The sequence below is a fragment of the Trachurus japonicus genome, chromosome 19, assembly GCF_045865225.1.
Source record: "Trachurus japonicus isolate A0001 chromosome 19, Traja_1.0".
Classification (NCBI taxonomy): domain Eukaryota; kingdom Metazoa; phylum Chordata; class Actinopteri; order Carangiformes; family Carangidae; genus Trachurus; species Trachurus japonicus.
Genome location: NC_140925.1, coordinates 12,537,427 through 12,556,552, shown reverse-complemented (window position 1 = coordinate 12,556,552; position 19,126 = coordinate 12,537,427). Strand labels below are relative to the sequence as shown.

General features: G+C 42.4%; 3 protein-coding genes across 5 annotated transcripts in view; 1 reads left to right on the top strand and 2 right to left on the bottom strand.

The window, feature by feature from the left end:
• Positions 1 to 3,969: 3,969 nt before the first annotated feature.
• Positions 3,970 to 5,801, bottom strand: LOC146967542 (histone H3.3A). Of its 2 annotated transcripts, none has more exons than XM_085761841.1 (4): positions 5,722 to 5,801; positions 4,957 to 5,094; positions 4,730 to 4,883; positions 3,970 to 4,633 (listed from the first exon to the last, which is right to left on the bottom strand). In XM_085761841.1, exons 2-4 carry the CDS (start codon positions 5,082 to 5,084, stop codon positions 4,505 to 4,507), a joined length of 411 nt encoding a protein of 136 aa, XP_085617967.1. In that variant the 5' UTR covers positions 5,085 to 5,094; positions 5,722 to 5,801; the 3' UTR covers positions 3,970 to 4,504. The 2 variants fall into 2 exon arrangements, with proteins under 2 accessions (XP_085617967.1, XP_085617968.1); XM_085761842.1 differs by having other exon boundaries at positions 4,957 to 5,091.
• A 120-nt stretch (positions 5,802 to 5,921) lies between these two features.
• On the top strand, positions 5,922 to 16,730 carry unk (unk zinc finger). 2 transcript variants are annotated; one of them, XM_085761835.1, is made up of 15 exons: positions 5,922 to 6,398; positions 6,863 to 7,072; positions 7,737 to 7,913; positions 7,999 to 8,150; positions 8,686 to 8,821; positions 8,912 to 9,029; positions 9,191 to 9,275; positions 9,365 to 9,666; positions 9,760 to 9,825; positions 9,910 to 10,093; positions 11,186 to 11,278; positions 11,964 to 12,146; positions 12,229 to 12,410; positions 14,166 to 14,426; positions 15,630 to 16,730. In XM_085761835.1, the coding sequence occupies exons 1-15, from the start codon at positions 6,250 to 6,252 to the stop codon at positions 15,783 to 15,785; spliced, it is 2,454 nt and encodes an 817-aa protein (XP_085617961.1). In that variant the 5' UTR covers positions 5,922 to 6,249; the 3' UTR covers positions 15,786 to 16,730. The 2 variants fall into 2 exon arrangements, 1 of the variants encoding a protein (XP_085617961.1); XR_015034414.1 differs by having other exon boundaries at positions 5,962 to 6,398; positions 12,229 to 12,414.
• unc13d (unc-13 homolog D (C. elegans)) overlaps positions 16,302 to 19,126 on the bottom strand; it is a 19,708-nt gene continuing 16,883 nt past the window's right edge. Inside the window, exons 31-34 of the mRNA XM_085761834.1 lie at positions 18,481 to 18,601; positions 18,280 to 18,403; positions 17,944 to 18,164; positions 16,302 to 16,859 (exon numbers count right to left, since the gene is read on the bottom strand). Of these exons, the coding sequence (XP_085617960.1) occupies positions 16,747 to 16,859; positions 17,944 to 18,164; positions 18,280 to 18,403; positions 18,481 to 18,601 (579 nt within the window). The 3' untranslated portion in view covers positions 16,302 to 16,746. The remainder of the gene's footprint in view (positions 16,860 to 17,943; positions 18,165 to 18,279; positions 18,404 to 18,480; positions 18,602 to 19,126) is intronic.

Here is a 19,126-nt window from a genome sequence, read left to right as displayed (position 1 = left end):
ATTACCAAAAATTTCATGGAATGACCCATATAGTTGTGTTGCTCATTCCATGAATGCACAACCCTTACAAGTTGTACCTCGTTGGAAAGGTGACTAATCAGGCTTTCCATCGGTCTAAAAGACAGCACCAACCGGAATTATTAAAAGGGAGAAATTATGGACTGAAAAAACATTTCCGAACTTTTTTTTGAGTAATTTATACTAAAATACTACACGAGAGTTCATTTTTCTCTGATAAAGAGTGGTTTTACCATCTCAGTGACCTTTCCATTTGATTCCTGGTGTCATAATTATATGAAAAAGTGTGTTCATTTGTCTTTGTATGATGTCTGGTTTAGGAGTTATGAAAATTGGCGTTTTCGCCATTCGTGCGGACATAAATTCAAAATGACCAGCAAAAAACCCCCATGGAACATTAGTTGACCCGGGCAACAAGCAAAAATCTTAAGTAGACATCTTAAGGGTCCTTAAAAACCAAAAATGTTTGAAACATATCCACAAACACATCCATACGAAGGAGTATTAGGGCCAGCCAAAAAAAAAAAAAAACAGCCAAAAAAAAAAAAAAAATCTGGCACAAGAAAAAAAAAAAAAAGTCAGGTGGAAAAAAAAAAATCCGGCAGAAAAAAAAAAAAAAGTCAGGCAAAAAAAAAATCCCGCACAAGAAAAAAAAAAAGGAAGGCAAAAAAAAACAAAAAAAACTGCTGGCTTGACCACGTACCACAACAAAGGGACAAGCGAGACAGGCTCTTATAGTAGTATTTGTAAATACTACAAATACCAGGAGAGGAGGAAAGGAGATAGGCCTATCCTGTATAGTATTTGTATTTGTAAATACTACAGGAGGAGGCAGAGATCTGGATCGCGGTGGTCTAGTCACGGCGGTGTCTCCAGTCACGTTTAGTCACGCTAAACGTTAGCTCATATAACGTCTCTATGATGTAACTTATAAATTGTGTGTTTGTGTTTGTTTTGGGGGGGGGGGGGGGGGGCCATAGATATGGGGGACAGCAATGAAGAACATGCAATGCTGATTGCTGTACGTTAGCAGCAGGGGTTGGACACGGAAGAGATTCGTGTTTTCATTTATGTCATACTCCGGCATTGAGTCAAAGTTAATCGGCTTTATTGTTCACTTTTATGGCGCTGCAGAGTTTGGCAGCCTGTCTGTCACTCTGCTGCTGTCATTGAGCCGACAGTCGCTTTGTTGTGGTAGGCTACGTGGTCAAGCCTCTGCAGTTTTTGTTTTTTTTTGCCTGGCTTTTTTTTTTTTTCTTGTGCTGGATTTTTTTTTTTCTTGTGCCGGATTTTTTTTTTTTTTTGCCTGGCTTTTTTTTTTTTTCTTGTGCCGGATTTTTTTTTTTTTGCTTACTTTTTTCCCTTGTGCTGGATTTTTTTTTTTTTGTGGCTGTTTTTTTTTTTTTTTTGGCTGGCCCTAATACTCCTTCGTACATCCACCAAATGTTGTGCTTCTACCACAAAATAAACAATTCTTGTGATTTATTGAGCTAATCTGCCCCACAGGGGATGCACATTTTTGGGGTGCGCTACCCACACGTTTAGCCCCGTTGCTCATTCCATGAATGCACGATCCTTACAAGCTGTACCTCGTTGTAAAGGTGACTAATCAGGCTTTCCAACAATATACAATACATCACCAGTTGGTATTATTAAAAGGGCAGTTTATATTAATCATTCATTTATTCGCATAACAAATGGCTGCCACGACCACTAGGGGGCGCTTTTGAGGTGGCCCAATATCCAGATTTGTTTGAAACATATTCACCAACACATCCACCAAATTTCATGCTTTTATCACAAAGTGAACGATTGTTTAGCTAATCCGCCCCACTATATGACTGATTTATTCTGCGTAAGACCCTGACTAATACTCATAATACACTGTAAAAACTCAACATCTTTCCAAGAATATTTGTCTTATTTCTTGTCCAAATGTCTCATTTCTAGTCAAAAACTAATCTCTTTCCACTTAAAATAAGACTCATAACCTAAAAATTAACTTGTTTTTAGATAATTTTCACAATAGATAGAAAAATCTGCCAGTGAAAGTACGTTTTTTGTGCTTGTAATAAGGAAGAAAAACTTGCTCCACTATCAGATTTTTTCTACTTATTCCAAGTGAAAATATGCTTGAAAGAAGTAAAAAGTGTCTAAAAACAAGCTGCTTTTAATATGATGTGTCTTATTTTAAGTATAATGAGATTTGTTTTGACTAGAAATTACATTTTGACTAGAAATAAGACAAATATTCTTGCTCAGATACTTGAGTTTTTGCAGTGTAATGCTGCATTAGCATCAAAACAAAGAAGGCTAAATAAAAAACAATAATACATACGTAGTCTAAGAAAAAAAAAGGAAAAGTTAGGGGGAGGGGCCCACTTTAGTATTCTTTAAGGGGGCCCAGAATTCCTAGCAACGGCCCTGGATATGATATGATATGATATGATCTGATCCCTTGAATCCTCTGGTTTTCAACATAACAAGATAACAACAGGACGGCAATTAACAATTCAGCAAACACAGAAGTCGGTAGAACACCCATTAAATGCAAGCCCAGCAAATATACCACGTCCATACATAAAAATGTGCTGTTTTGCATACTTCATAGGCTACAAAAAGACATAAATTCAATAGAACAATCTCAAGTATGAAAAAAGATGAGAAGACACGCTCTGTTTTAAAGTCTGGAGTGGTGTCAGCTGTTCTTATTAAATCAGTCACAAGGAGCCTTGAACATAAAGGGTCTTTCTGCCTTCATATGATACACTGGTGAACATGGTGCCACACTTCATATTAAGGATATTGGAAAGGTTCACAATTGAAATCAATGAATAAATGTCACTTCATCCAACAAACAAGCATCCTATCCCTGTCTTTGGTAGGCTACAAGCTGTGATAAACTCCAGCCTTAGTTCTGGGTAGGTATGTTCCAGCTGCCCTTATCAAAAAGAAAAATATTGACCCCTCAGTCGTGTCAAAATGCAGACCAATCTCTAAACTAGGCTACTGTTTTTGTCTAAGGTTTTAGAAAAAGTGTTTTTTATTCAGCTGCAATTGTTCCTGCTTGCCCATGGCATTCATGAAAAGATTAACTGACCTACTAATTTATTAACCTTACTTGGGAAACCCTGATGTCCTGGTTCTCATCAGCTCTCCAGTTGACCCTGTAGATCAATGGATTTTATTGTCTCGCCTGAGCAGCGTGTTGGCACCATGGACACTGCATTTTTATGGTTTCAATCCTACCTGACCAATCTTAGCTTTTCCGTGCGTCTACTCTAGGGGAATTTGCCTCAGGCATGGCTCTGCTCACCTCTGGGGCTCCCCATTAAAGATCCATTCTTGGCACTATCTTTCTACTATACTTCTACTGGGTTTGATTTTCAGGAGGGATAATATTTATTTTGATTGCTTTAACTATGTTTTAGGGGGGCTTTTTTGGCCTTTGCTAGACAGGACAGTTGAGAGAGACAGGAAATGGGAGGCAGAAAAGGGGGAGTGACACGCAGGATAAGGCCGCTGGACTGGCCGCCTGCAGTGAGGATTCCCCCTCTCTGCCTCCCATCTCCTGTCTTTCATTTGTCAACTATACCATCGAACAAAGGGAAAAAATATACTTTAAAAAAGGTTAGGGTTAGGAAAAAAAAATTCTATCTGTAAAAATTGTAGCTCGGCCCAAACAGCTGGACCCACATATAGTCTGATCATGTAATTCAATGTAAAGTGAATCAGTCACCATGCTTCAGCTGTGTGGCACTGAAAGCCAGCAACATCAGGGAGTGTGAGAAGACTGTCTCATGGTAAACACATGTTTACACATACATGTTGAACCACATTTTTTTCTTTCTTCCAGCTGAAGCACACAGTAGTTAATCTGACCCATTTCATGTGTAATAAGAGTGTCAAGACCATACATCAACACCATCACAGTCACTACAGTACACAGACTTTCTACTCATAAAGACCTTTAATAGAAAGACATGTGACAACATTTTCATAAATAGTATAAGTGTAGCTGCCAAGATTTTATGTTGGAAAACATGTAAAAATCAGTCCTGAAAAATACAGGGGTTTGTTATGCCCCTTGTCAGTGTTGAGTATTGACAGCATCAACGCCAACACTGCAGTAAGCAAGACGTGCTGGCATCATGTAACTGGTAGATGGGTGAGAGGATCCTGGACCGCTGTGGAGGATGTAAAGAAACTCATCCTCCAGATGCCCGATACCCACAGACGTTGAGGGGACTGCATGTTGTAATGTGGAGTAATGACTCATGATAGAATGGGTAGCTATTCCTACTGCACTACCAAACTACCAAAAGTATGCAGGTTGTGGAATGGTCAATGCAATATCTTAATCTAAAACTGAATACAAAATTCAAAAGAAAAGTTATAAAAAAATACCCAAGAAATAAAAAAGTCCACAAAAATGGTTAATTACGATAAATAGAATCATTTGTGGTGAAGCACTGCTACTGGTCATTTAAGCCCTCTCTCCCCTTATCCTGCGAGCCAGCTGGATGTCTTTGGGCATGATGGTGACGCGCTTCGCGTGGATGGCGCACAGGTTAGTGTCCTCAAACAGACCCACCAGGTAAGCCTCGCTAGCCTCCTGTACAGGGGAAGAATGAAAGCAGGGATTAGTCTTTCAAATACTGATCATATTACAGCGCTGGTCCTTTGGGGGTCTCATAGAAGCAGTGTTTACCTGCAGAGCTCCGATGGCAGCGCTCTGGAAACGCAGATCAGTCTTGAAGTCCTGCGCGATCTCCCTCACCAGACGCTGGAAGGGCAGCTTGCGGATAAGTAGCTCAGTGGACTTCTGGTAACGACGGATCTCCCTCAGAGCCACAGTCCCAGGCCTGGAGGAAAGTGCTGTTTTAGTGTCGAGCAGTTTAACATTCAATTCAATGCTCACTTGTCATGAATACAAACCTGTAACGATGGGGCTTCTTCACCCCGCCGGTGGACGGTGCGCTCTTCCTGGCTGCTTTAGTAGCCAGCTGCTTCCTCGGCGCCTTTCCTCCGGTGGATTTACGAGCGGTCTGCTTAGTACGGGCCATCTCGGTTCTACTGAACAAAGAAACGAACCTTTGTTACGAAAAACAAAAGACCACCAGCCCCGGATGTAGCACAACAACCGCATTTCTGTCGTAGAGAGTCCCGCTTACCAACGGGTATGCGGTGCTAGCTTAGCAATAGCACCAATAGCATTAGCATTGAGTGTAAAGAGAGCTCCCCTCCCCCAGGCCGGGGCTACAAGAAGGCTTCAGGTTTGCCTCGCTAAGCTTAAGGCGGAACTGAATTGGAGCAAATCGAATAGCAAGAGTTCACGACAACGGACTATTATTGTTCCAAGTCAACGATTTAACGAAACGCTAAAAGGCTGACCGCCCGAGTCCCGACAGCAGCGACTGGGGGAGCCCACGGCGAACCACGGACGTGATATAACTTAGCCCGTCTGTGGTTCAGCTTCACCTCAGTGAATTGGACGTTCATGTTTCGCCATGTCCGTCAACCAGAAGAGAGCCTATTGTTCTATGTTTAGCTAACTGTTAGCGCTAACATTAGCACGTCGACATTTTAATCCTGACCCACTGAATACGCCTGTAGACAGCTATGTTAAGTCCCCGGACACACAATGACTGAGGAATCAAACAAACAGTGAGACACATCATCTACAAAGTTGAGCGGAATTACCTTCAGAAAATAGCTTTGATGCCAAATGACCTGCGTCGCGGACGTCTGATCGGCTAAAGCCACAGAGGACGGTTCGTGTTGGGAGGGGGAGGTTGAAGCCGAGTATATGTATGTTTTCATGACGTCATACCCGTAAGATACCGCACGCTGATTGGTTCGCTTTCAAACGGATATATGTGACAGCCAATGAGATCGAGCGGATGGAATCACATGAGCGCTATCTCTGATTAGGACTACATTCCTTTGTTTCAACTTACCTTCAAACCGTGTGTAATGTTGTGTTATCTTTATTAAAACATTGTCACGGTGTGTGAGGCGAGCACGGAGGCGTTCACCGAGCTGCTCACTCTGTAATTCACTTATGGCGGGGGCTAGTTCCGTGCTTTCCCGTTAGCTCTTCGCTACTACTTCCTCTTGTTTTGCGCAAGCTCACATTGTTGTAGAATGCGGATTCCGAAGCTATGTCGAATAGCTAGCCAGAAAGCTAAAAACAAGGTTCTCGTTGTTAGGCTTTAAGCTGGAAAAAAAATGTCGAAAACACACTCACAGCCGCCGTCATCTTCGGCAGCGACAACCACCGGGGGGGCCTCTTCGTCCTCTTCGTCTTCACCCGCAGGGGGCTCGACATCTCCCGCTACTGTGTTGAACATACAGCCCGAGAAACCTCAACATTACACGTACGTAGTTTGTAGCAGGATTAGCTAACTAAGTTAACACAGCCTAACTTGTCATTGTGTATACCAATCTAGACATACATTGTAATCGGAACAGTGAGTTATACATGGGTTATGTGTGGACTGAGTCAAGTCTCGTCAGATTATTATAATGTGCTTATTACCAGAGCAGGTCTCTTCAAAGAGGCCTTACGTTCCTTAGCACCAGTGGTCATTTCTTAAAGCTTTCTTTAAGAGGCTCAATAGAAGTCATCCTGTGTGTTTTTGAATATGTTTCTGCAAATATTATCTGTATAATGTCTCAGCAGCAGAGAACGGGGTGAACTTTAAACAGCTGAAATCCTTGTACAGAGTTTGTACTTGTGTGTGCACTGTCAACTTGTACAAACACACTCTGGTGTGGTGAGAGGCAATAACATGGTCTTGTTATGAATACCACAGTCTGTTGTTGTTTCCCTCTCTGGCAGATACCTGAAGGAATTCAGAACAGAGCAGTGCCCACTGTTTGTGCAGCATAAATGTACACAGCACCGGCCTTTTACCTGTTTTCACTGGCACTTCTTGAATCAGCGGCGGCGGCGACCCATCCGCAGACGGGATGGGATGTTCAACTACAGCCCAGATGTTTACTGCACCAAGTATGACGAGGGAACAGGCACCTGCCCTGATGGAGATGAGTGAGTGTGTTCACACTGACTGACTTTAAACTCAGTATATAAGATTGTTTTGGTTCACTTTTTTACCATCATGTTCTGATATAAGTCAGAAATAATGAAAAGAATCACTTGACCATTTGTTCGAAACCCTAAGGACAGACCACATTTGACCCTTAAAAACATGCTTTTCTTTAAAGGGTCAAATTTGAAGTATTGTACTTGTCTCATCTCTAACCTATAGTGGTGTTTCACGTTTAAATCCTGAGCTGTCACAGAATGACACAGAGAAAGACAATGTCAAAGTAAAGAATGAAGCCGATTAAGGGTCAAACTGGCTCTTTGCTTAGATTACTCCATATAAAATGCTTCTTTATAAAAGAAAAATAGATATTAGGTAAGGTAAGTGTTTAAGAAGATTCAATGTGTTTTCAGATCAGGAAGGTTGTGACTTAATGATTCATACAGATCACCAATGTCAGCGTCATTGATTTAAACTGTGTCTCATATCAACAGCGATTGTAGTTCTGTTGAGATACAAAACTGTTTTTCTAATTCTAAACCAGACTTCACTAAAGTCAGTTACAGCTGTCATTATATGTGATTCATAAGAATACAGGAGTAGTGGTATTTAATTGGCTTCTGCATGTTAATTTCTTTGTGTGAATCCTCTGTCTGTCCCCTCCAGGTGTCCATTTCTCCATCGGACAGCAGGAGACACTGAGCGCAGGTATCACCTCCGCTACTATAAAACTGGATCATGTATCCATGAAACTGATGCAAAGGGCCACTGCAGCAAAAACGGCTCCCACTGTGCCTTTGCGCACGGATCACATGACCTGCGCAGCCCCGTCTATGACATCAGGTACGCCAGAGGAGTCAAAGAAATGCTTGAATCTGTCTGTACCTGTATCTCTTTGCCGTGGTCACTGATGACATCGTTTCCACAGAGAGGTGCAGGTGATGGAGTCTCAGGGAGGTTTGGGGTCGTCGGAGGGAGGAGGAGCAGCAGGGTCGGGGGGAGGAGGAGATGGACAGTCAGGACAGGCAGCAAGCACAGCCCTCATAGAGAAGATCCTGAGTGAGGAGCCACGTTGGCAAGGTAAACCAGCTGTGTTGTTGTGTTGTTTGTTCTGACGTGAAATCCAAAAATGAGAAATTGACGGATTACCAGTATCATACATTAGAAAAAACGAAAAAATGTCTGGTTTTTCATATTTCAATTTTAGGCTCAGATCAAAAATACGAAATGGAAAAACAGGACTGAATTTGATTACAGCGGTTTGATTACAGATGTTTTACCCTCCAGCTGCGCTGGTCACGTCACAGAAAACTCTGAATGATCTTTGTGACTGCGTCTCTCTGATATCTCCCAACAGTTTTTTCCAGAAATTTGCTGATATTTCCTATGAAATTGACCAATTGAATATTAAAATCAAATTCAGTCCTGTGAGCCGTTTTTGCATTTCGTATTTTTGATCTGAGCCTAAAATCGATTTTGATTTTTGAAACATTTTTTCATTTTTTGTGTTAGATTTAAAAGGAAATAATCCATCGCTTTTTCGTTTTTTGATTTTTGATTGCCAATTGAAAATAGAAAGAACAAATGATACAGGGATTGTGTTGTTCTCCTTCAGATAACCAGTACGTGCTGTCTCACTACAAGACGGAGCTATGTAAGAAGCCGCCTCGTCTGTGTCGCCAGGGTTACGCCTGTCCATATTATCACAACAGCAAAGACAGAAGGCGGAGCCCACACAAGCACAAATACAGGTGCTGCTCTGTCACATCAAGTGATGACTATCTCATTGTCCCTTGGTTGTGCTTGTATTGACGGAAACTCTTGTGTTGTTGCTGCTTTAGGGCGCTGCCGTGTCCGTCTGTGAAACAGAGCGAGGAGTGGGGAGACCCCAGTAAATGTGAGGGGGCAGAAACATGTCAGTACTGTCACACCAGAACGGAGCAGCAGTTCCACCCAGAGGTTTGTGTCTCTGCAGTCGTTTCGTTATTTCCTCCAGGGCCAGCACGTGGCCAGAGCTGATATTAGTTGTTGAATAAATATCTGTAAATAACGTTGTTGTTGTTGTGTTATTGTAAAATTGTGGTTTAGTGACATTAGATGTACTGTGTGTCGTGTCACAGATCTATAAGTCCACAAAGTGTAACGACATGCAGCAGAGTGGCAGCTGTCCCAGAGGACCCTTCTGTGCCTTTGCTCATGTAGACAGTGAGTCCTCACATGTCTCTGACTTCAAATACTATTGTTATTTATAGTTATCATAATAATGGAACATTTGATCTTTTATCCCCTCCCAGAGTCCTTTGCTCCTGAAGAGCCCTCATTCCCAACCCCCGGCTCCCCTCCAGTCCCCCGACCTCCAGACCCTCTTGCCACCCAGGACGCTTCTTCAAGTCCCATCAGACATAACATGGGGCCGGGTCCTGGTTCTGTGTCAGACCCCTTCTCTCCGTCTGCGGTGTCCTCTGTGGCGGAGCAGGGGCTGCTGGGAAGCATCCTGTCCCTGTGTGAGGATGTGAGTCAAGGGTCCGGGCCTCTTTCTCCGTGGGCAGGGGAAGGAGGGTATGGCAGGGCTCCTGGCTTTGAGAGGGAGGACCAGGTGAGATGGAAAAGGTGTAGGAGGAGAACACAAAAATAAGACATGACCATTGTCCTCCAGTTGTGATCAGTGATCTGATGTTTGTGGTTTCAGGCGAAGCAGAGGAGTTTTGCTTTCGAGCCTCGTAGCAGAGAAGTGGCCTCAGCACAAAGTAAACAGGTGGAGAGAGCTCAGTGTATTTTGTCTCAGACCTGTCTTCCCTGTAACGTCTGTGTGGTCAACAACATGTTCTCTGTCCTTCAGGATCTGCTGGTGTTTCTGCCAGTGGGCAGCCCTCTGAGTCTGTCCTCCAGTATCCCCTCCAGTCTGGCTGCCACCCCGCCCAGCCCCGCCCCCCTTGGACCCCTGGGCTCCAGCATCTCTTCAGGCATGAATGCTAATGCCCTGCCATTTTATCCCACCAGTGAGACTGTGGAGTCAGTTGTTGGTAAGTGTGTGTGAGAAACATTTTTGCAAATGTATTAAGAATGCGTTGGCCAAGAGGCTACAACATTCAGTATCTTCAGAAAACATCAGTTTTACACTGTCATGCATTGCGTTTTTGGAAGACTGGGGCTCAACCCAGCTCAGGATTAGTAAGATGCACATCTATAGAATCAGAGTTCCAAAGGAAAAAGACATCCTGAATTACAACATACAGTAACACTGATATCAAATTCCTCATTGAGGCCTTTAGGTTGAAGGGTATCTTAAGTATCAATCCAAAAGAGCTCCCTTTGACGTAGCTTTGTTCCCATAGCTCTGCTGCTTGGGCAATTCAATGTGGTCATTCAGGGGAAAACAGCCCAGAGAAGATCACCTGTGTCTACAATGAGCTCAGTGTTCAGTCTCTATAGGGAGAAGTGAGTCTGGAGTTAGTCCATCCTGTTTTATTGTCCCCTGGAAATCCTTCTATTGTTGTTTCTGCCATTGGTTGAGTTGTGAGTATTGGCTGTTGTTGTCAAACTGATGAAGATGTCACTTGGCTGTGGCGCTTGATCATCTCTGAGACGGTTCTACACCTTAATTCAGACCGAGACGAATTCAAGTAAAAAGCTGATGATTTGGAAAATGCACATCCTAAAGAAAATGCATGTGAAGGCTGAATAATATCACAGAAGCAAAGCTGAAAAGGCAGAATCTAAAGTAGAAATGCAGAATTTGCAAACTGGAAGCAGAATAGTTTGAAAATAGTTTAAAAATCAGCAGAACTATTAAAAAGCTCTTGCTGCTTAGTTTTTATACGGAGTGAGACAGGAATTAAGTTAAGAGACCCCTCTCAAACTGTCACATAAAGTTACTATGGTTAAGGTTGGAGTGACTATAGGTTATGTATCTGGAGCAAGGGTTGATGTTGAAAAGCAGACGTACAGCTGTAGTTGAATGACCAATGATGTTGGCTGAAAAAAGAGCAGAACTGTTGAAAATAATCTGTTTAAATCCTTCAAGCTTAAGAGTGGTGGTCCTCACCTGGAGAAGCTCAAAATCCTATGATCTTCATTATCTGAACAAACGGACATTGCTGCTTTTTGTGCTGCAGAGTCGGCTCTGGACGATTTGGACCTGAACGACCTTGGAATGTCTTCGTTGGAGCGGCGACTGGAGAGCAGCTCCACTGTCGGGGTGATGCTGGGTAAGACACGGGCAAACCACCTCGCAGAATTTAAATATGGCACAACCCAGCAATACACACACACACACGCATTAGGGCTGTCAATCTTCCCCCCAAAGCAGATTTGAATTTGAATTTCTAATGCTTCTTATGTTAAATATTCAAATTATATTCAAATTTTTATTTTTTTATTTTTTTTACCAGCTTTTTATCACATCCTGTGTCCACTAAAGGGCATTCCAACCAAATCTGTTATGTAACATTTGCAACACACTTAAGTTTTACCAACTCAATATAAAACTTCAAGAAGGGAAATCGAAATATTATAAGTAGTGGTGCAACGGATCACAGTTGATCCGTGATCTGTTCCGATCGCTCTCCACGTGGGAACACATAGGCACCGCCCCAGCCGAATAAACAGGCAATTAAAAATCTCTGCTTGTGTATTTGAAGCTGCAGCTCTACATCGCGCACAACAACAACAAAATAGTTTGTTTTATCAACACGTTCACTACCCCGAATGTCGCAACACACAACGTTAATTTGCGTCGTTGCGGAAGGCACAGGTTGGAACATCAGTTTCCACCTTCGAACGTCCTCATTTTTACAGTAATTTGAATTCTGTTGGAATAGCGAAGTTTGTTCTGACAGCCCTAACACGCATGCACACACACCCCTTATATCTCCTGATCGTGTGTATCTGTAGGAGGGAGCCAGCTCCAGAGTTCTGCTCCAGTCAACATCCCAGGATCTTTCAGCAGCTCTGCTCCTTTCAGCTCCCCATCACCATCTCCTCCAATCAGGCCTCATGCTTCACCTTTCCTCTGTCACCTCTCACAGCCCAGCCAGTCGGAGAGCTCCTTCTTAGGGCCGTCCCAGAACTCTTTAGGTTTGTGGATCCTGCTGACAGTGAACATATGAGGTGGTGTAGTAAGGTGTGACCTCACTGTGGTTCACCCTTCTCTCTGTAGGTTTTAACGGTATGAACACTAACATCTGGGAGCACTTTCCCTCCGCCCAGGGCTCCCCCGGCACCCCGCCCGCCCTGCTGCCCTCCGGCCCCTGTGCAGAGAGTGGGAGGCTCAAACAGGAACTGGAGGAGGCTCACAGGGCGCTGAAGCAGTGGGGCCATAGCTGGAGACACACAGCTCAGGTAGGTAGGTAGGTAGGGAGGGAGTGGAGTTACAGTTTCTGTTTGTCCCAGAGCGATGGCTTGTGGGAAGAAACTGTATTAGGGATGTCACGATTATACATTTTCTTGGTGCGATTATTGTCAGAGAAATAATCACGGTACTACGATTATCACAATTATTATGCATTAATTAATTTCATAACACTATGAATGTGTAAAATCAAATATAGTCAAAATATAATTAGGCTACATTACTCATTGTTTACACAAAATATTTCAAGTATCTATTAATATAGGACCAATTATTAATCCCCAGGGGAAGTGTTTGAAATATTTAGGTCATAAATTGTCATCTATACCAAATGTTTACGTTTATTTTAATCTTTTTTGTTTGTTTGTTTGTTTGTTTTTATTAAAAATGACACGCTAACGTTTAAATTCCTACCAATTCAATGTTACGTTAGTTAAATGGACCAGTATCTGTGCATTTACCTTTATTTTTGCGCACATCTGCCGATAAGGTTCCAACATCATCTTTTTGGGAAAGTAACGGTATTTAGGAATCTTTACAATTAATTAATTGTGGCTTTAATTGTGAAAACAAGTAATCGTGACATCCCTAGTTGATATGTGTGTTGGTGAAGGGCGCACAGTCCTCTGTAGTCCCACCCAGAGGAGGGAAGTCTAAACTGGTAGAGTCCAGGGGGGTGTGATGGATCTGTAGTGAAGTTTTCCGTCACTTTTGTCGTCTTTTTCTGCCCTGTTTGGTTGATAAACCAAAGTGCAAAGGACAGATTGGATTATTGCAGTGTAGAAATGGTTGGATCAGCAGCTCCTGAGGAGGTTTGAACTTTCTGAGTTGATGCAGGAAGTGTTTCCACAGCAGACCCAGTCTTCTTGTGTATGGTGATCGCAGACTTCCCCTCACATCCTCTGTCATATCCACATTCATCATTCAGATCAAAACACTGTTCAGAGGGACAGGACTGGAGCACATTATAGTTGTTAAGATGTGACTGTTGGGGAACTATTAACTGTTGGAGTTAACCATGAAGAACAAGCTACACTTCATATAGTAGAATTGAAGATTTAATTATAATTTTTCAAAAGCTTCTGATATGTAGTTTATTACTTATTCTCCTTGAAATGCTAAAAGAAGATTACAGTGATAACGACGTTATAAAGTAATGGCGCTTTTTTCGATAACTAACAAGTAATGTTACTGTTTCCCCCGTTATAACACTGTTACCATTACTGACAATTAAAATGCACCGTTACTCATAAAGAAACCCCGTCACAAGATAATACACCCGTTAAAGTGTACGTTATATTCACATTTTTTTCAGTCTATCAACTAGTCGGAAAAAAGCCGACTAGTTGACCAAATCGCTCAGTATTCCTGAGGGAGTTTGTTAGTTTCAGATAAACAGGAGGTTAGGCTTATGGTTAGTGGGGCCAGTCCAAGAAATTTGACATATTTGAGCATTTTATAAAAATAAACGCAATAGTTACTTTTCCTGTTAATTAGTTACTTTTATAATGTAGTAAATCAGTAATTAACTCGTTACTTTTTGGGGAAGCCACTAGTAACTATAACTAAATACGTTTTCAAAAGTAACGTGCCCAACACTGCCTGATTATTGTGCTATGAGTGTTTTATTATCCTGCCGTGTTGTGAATGATGAATGTATGAAACTGATGATGTAATACCATCACTGTAAAACAAAACACACTAGGTCAAAAGTGAAAGAACTCTCTGTGTGTGTGTCTCTGTAGTCCTGGGCTGCAGCGAAGGCCGAGGCTGAGGAGTCTCGTGCCCACGCAGCTCGGTTAAGCATGGAGGTGGAGAGGGCGAGGCACGCTGAGGAGAAGGCCCAGAGGCAAGCCACCGTCCTGCAGGAGGCCGTGGAGAGCTTGAGGAACGGAGACAACCCCCATTTAGCATTGCACCAGCTCCAACTGCTACACAGACTGCCCCTGGAGTCAGTCCTCAGTCTGCAGGCTCAGCTCTGCAGCTGTCTCCATGCTGTAGAACAGGTGAGAGCACAGCCACTCAGTTACAACGCCAGAGATGTGAGGTTTTTATTTTTACAATGCACCATTTCATTATAGAAGGATCTCAAGGCAGTTTTCAAATTGAGCAAGTCTAGACCTTCTCTTCACAACAGTATTTACAGAGACTCAAGGGCAGAGGATGTTGTTATGATGCCATGTAAAGCCCTTTGAGACAAACTGTTTGTAGAAACGGGCTATACAAATAAAATTGCCTTGCCTTGCCAACAAAAACAGAGCCAAAGAGCAGCACACATGGCAAGTGACAGGAAAAATGTCCTTTTAGAGGCAGAACCCCACTCAGGGTGGGTGGGGCCATCTGCCTCGACTGGCCGGATTGGTGGAGAAGAACTAGACAGTGAGGTACTATAAATTCTGATAAAATCCAGAAACACTAATAAGGATTAAGAGTTTAGCACAGGTGTGTGTATAAAGACAGGTAGATTTTAGATAGATTTTAGATTTTATTTGCACAGTTAAAAATTACACAAGTAAAAGTGACAATTTCATGTGCAGGAAGAGGCGAAAACTCAAGGAGTACAATTTAAAATTTAAGAAACAAACAAACAAAAGACAACGACTAAAGAACAAACCAAATAAAACAAACAAGAAATAATTTCAGGGAGATTACACAAGAAGATAAAATATGTGTCATGTCAGTACATCCATTACTTGTGCCAGAGCAGACAAAACAAAAATTAAATGGTGTTTCAGACATCCTTTATAACCTTGTACAGATGTGTGTGGGAATATGTATTCCGTGAACCTGACAGACGGAGGTGGTGTGATAGTCCAACAGGTCACAGGTCTTGAAAGTTGAATAAGACATTTTAATTTTATTTTTATAGTTTTATAGATTCCTCCTTATCCTGATCAAAGTAGAATGACAGTCTGACATTGTGAAAAGACCCAGATGTGCAGACCTTTTTTGTCCCTCTGCTCTTAACCAGACTGCCAGTGATCCAGGTTCACTGTTCATGAATGATACCATCAGCATTCACACTCTTATCATTATGGCTTCTTCTGCTGTTTTTCAATACCTAGTAGTCCCGCAGTATTTATGCTCCAAAAATCATTCAGCTGTCCAAAAACACCGCTTTTTTCTGTTACTTTTCTCACTCGTTTTTGCTATTTGGGCCTTTTATTGTGATATGGTGTGAGTCGTTAACTGTGTGTTGGTTTTTCCAGGTGGTGTACAGGAAACAGAGACAGTATTGTGTGACGTGTGGAGAGCCTGGGTCAGTGTCACTTCCCTGTGGTCACGGGCTACAGTGTGAGAACTGCTCCAGCTCCACAGAGTGCCCCCTCTGCCCCGAACAGACCCTGGAGCAGCAGCTGTCTTGACCTGAAGTCCAGTGGGACTGCCACAGACCACAGACCACAGACCACAGACCAGTCAGTCCTGATTACATAGAAGCCAGCCTTGGACCTGAACTCCCTCCAGAACCACCTGGAGCTCCTTTTCTCACATGTTATCTTAGATGACGTTCACCAACATGAAAAGCTGAGGGTGCTCTGGTCTCCATCATTTTCCAGCGTTATCATAGGCTTGCTTAGCTAATGCTCTTGACCAGCGACACTGTTCTTCACCCTGTTCTTGAATGTAACTTAAAGTTACCTTAAACTACAAAACACACACATACTGAACCATGTTTAAGCCTAAACAAACAGCTGAGTGTTTCAGTGTCTCTGTTAGGAAACCATCAGTTACCTGTGACGACAAAAGTGAGATGCAGCTTCTACCAAACCCCCTGTGTCTGCCGTGTGTGAATGAAGCACAACACAAAACCTGCCTGGCTCAGATCATGGGTAACTGTGATTATTGGAGGATGAGGTTGTGTAGTCTGAACAGACAGGTAATTCCAGGTTCAGCAGATTTTTATTAAGACATTATCAAGAGGTTTGAAACAGTAACAGTAATCTGATACAGGGGCCACTGTTCAGTCTCTCATGTTCAATCTGACATTGCATTCTGATTTTTTAAATAGTTATTTTTAGGTGAAGAAATAAAGAAAGTGAATTCCTGTTAAAAAGAGAGAAGATATTTAAAGTATAGTAAATGTGTGTAACAGATGACCTCTGTTAAAGCTCAGGTTTAACAAACTGGAAACATGTTAACAAAGAGTCTCTTTTTTTACAACACACACATACACACTTAACATATATAAACCCACACACAAAGCATCAGGAAGTGAACAGGTCATGTCATGATCCAGTGTTTCCTCTGAGTGGTCATCTCTGTGTTTTTGGTACAGATTAATAAAACAAATTGTATATTTTTGGAGAAGACATGGTGTCTGTTCCATCACTGTCCGTTGCCCTCCTGAGACTGTCTCTCTCTCTGACGTCTCTTCTTTACGAAGGCCTGAGCTTCCCGCTCTCCTCTCCTCGACTCCAGCAGCCTCAGGATGGCATCCTCTGCAACGACACAACAAACATTCAAGTTCAACAATAAATTAGCATTTAAATGAGATCAACTGGATTCTCATCACATTCACATGACCCACAGTTCATTGGATAGAGCAGTTAAAACACCTTGGTGTGCAGTATTATGTAAGCTAGAACATATTGTTGAAGCTAATTAAATGACAGAACTGAATGAGTTAGGTTAGCGATAGATGTCACTGCCTGTATCTACCTCATAGTACGTCATACTGTGACTAGCTCCTCCCTAGGATTTCATCAAAATTCTGTTATTTATAGCACCACATCAAAGTAAAATGAAAACATCATGGTTGACTCTTTAATGTAACCCCTCCCAGCAGGGGGTCTACAAATACTTCTGTGTCTTGATGGTTAAGTGTGAACGCTCTTGACTGTAAATTCAATGGCATGGCTATCCCAAAAATGTTGAAATTGGACCCTTTATTGGATCTTCTGACAAAAAATGTAATATATATATATATAGTTCCAAAAAATATATATATATTTTTTGAATATCAGGTTAGACAATTACCTTACATACCTGCTGTATCTATTTTGATACACACATTTTCAACACGGTTCTACTATAAAATAAGTTATGAAATATTAAGTAGTTTTACTTTGCATCAATGCAGTAACTATTCCTATTGAAGTTTTTCTTTCTTACCTTAACTTTTTCAAAATTGGCAAAAATATTCATGAGAAAACACATTTGGGTCACTGACTGACAGCGGCCATATTGGATGTCCCAAGTGAAGGCCCGCTGGTGCATAAATAACTCAGTTAAGGGTTCATCTCTACTTAGCTGGGGGAACAAGGCAACTTAAGTCTCTTTCACTAAAGTAATAACTTAACGAAATGACTTAGTTAAGATGATAATTTCAACATTGTGTTCATCAGACAGACTTTAAACAGACTGTCTGCACGGTGTGTTATTAATTCTTAATTTATCACCATGAAGTTATTAAAACAGAGACACAGGTGGTGTGATCTGATCAATAATTTGAAACTATTAATATGTGGAGCTTTAAGTAACCTCTTATATGGTTGATTGTTTTTGTGGATCCATAGTTCATACCATTGGGTTTAGGATGCATAAGAGGCAGGCGGATCTGAGCAGGGTTGCTGTCGGGCTGTGAGCTCGGTCCATCTTCTTCCCTCCCTCCACCGATCCCTGGGATGGCCTTCAGTCCCAGAAAGGCCTCTCCCTCAAAGTCGTCTGTGCGCAGGGTGTCGTGGTCCATGACGGTGACCACCAGGCAGGCCCCGGGAGCCTGGCACTGGTCCAGAGAGACCATACTGTGGCATGAAGGAGACAGGTTTGCAAATAAAGGTCAAGATGATGATGAAAGACCACAGACAAGACTTATGGAGACTGAGACCAGCGACAGATAAGAAGGAGACTAATATTTACAATTCGAAGGCCTCGTCAAAAAGAGGGTTGAGGTCACAGCTTTTGATCTGGGTGCAGCGAGGCTCCACCTCACTGAAGATGTGGTTTGGCTCCAGACACAACTGCACAAATGGATCGCTGAGACCTGGAGAGGACATCAGTCTGTCAGCAGAGGTCGGTGTTACGTGTTAGCTGTCATGTGACCGGTCGACCTGGGCTCACCGTTAGAGTCCATCGGTAATAGGTTGACTGCATTCAGCACCTCCACTCTGAGTCTCTGGTCTGATCTCCTGTAGGACGTGAGGAGGGTGACGGCACCGTACTTCTCTCCACTGTACACGTTCTGCAGAGAACACAGTTAAAGGGATAGTTCAACATTTTGGCAGATTGGCCCATTAACATAACCCCTATTATAGCAGTAGGTTCGTTACCTTTAATTGTTGGTGCAAGCTATTTTTAGGAAGGTAGAGCAGAGCCGTGAGCTGCTCAGACTTATGCTACGGAGGCTAATGGGATTTCTTGGTTTCCCTCATCAAACTCATCCAATACACAATCCAACAACTCCAAAACGCTCTGGTGGACAAGTTGTGACCTGCACATTCACCACGCTATGAGATAATAACAGAACGTTACGAGACAGAGTTGTTTTAGAGGTAAATTCATGCAAAACCGCTGATGCGCGTTGCCTTCAGGGACAGTTTTACAGCAAGCAGACTCTGTATTTACCTCTAAAACAACTCTGTCTCGTAACGTTCTGTTATTATCTCATAGCGTGGTGAATGTGCAGGTCACAACTTGTCCACCAGAGCGTTTTGGAGTTGTTGGATTGTGTATTTGATGAGTTTGATGAGGGAAACCAAGAAATCCC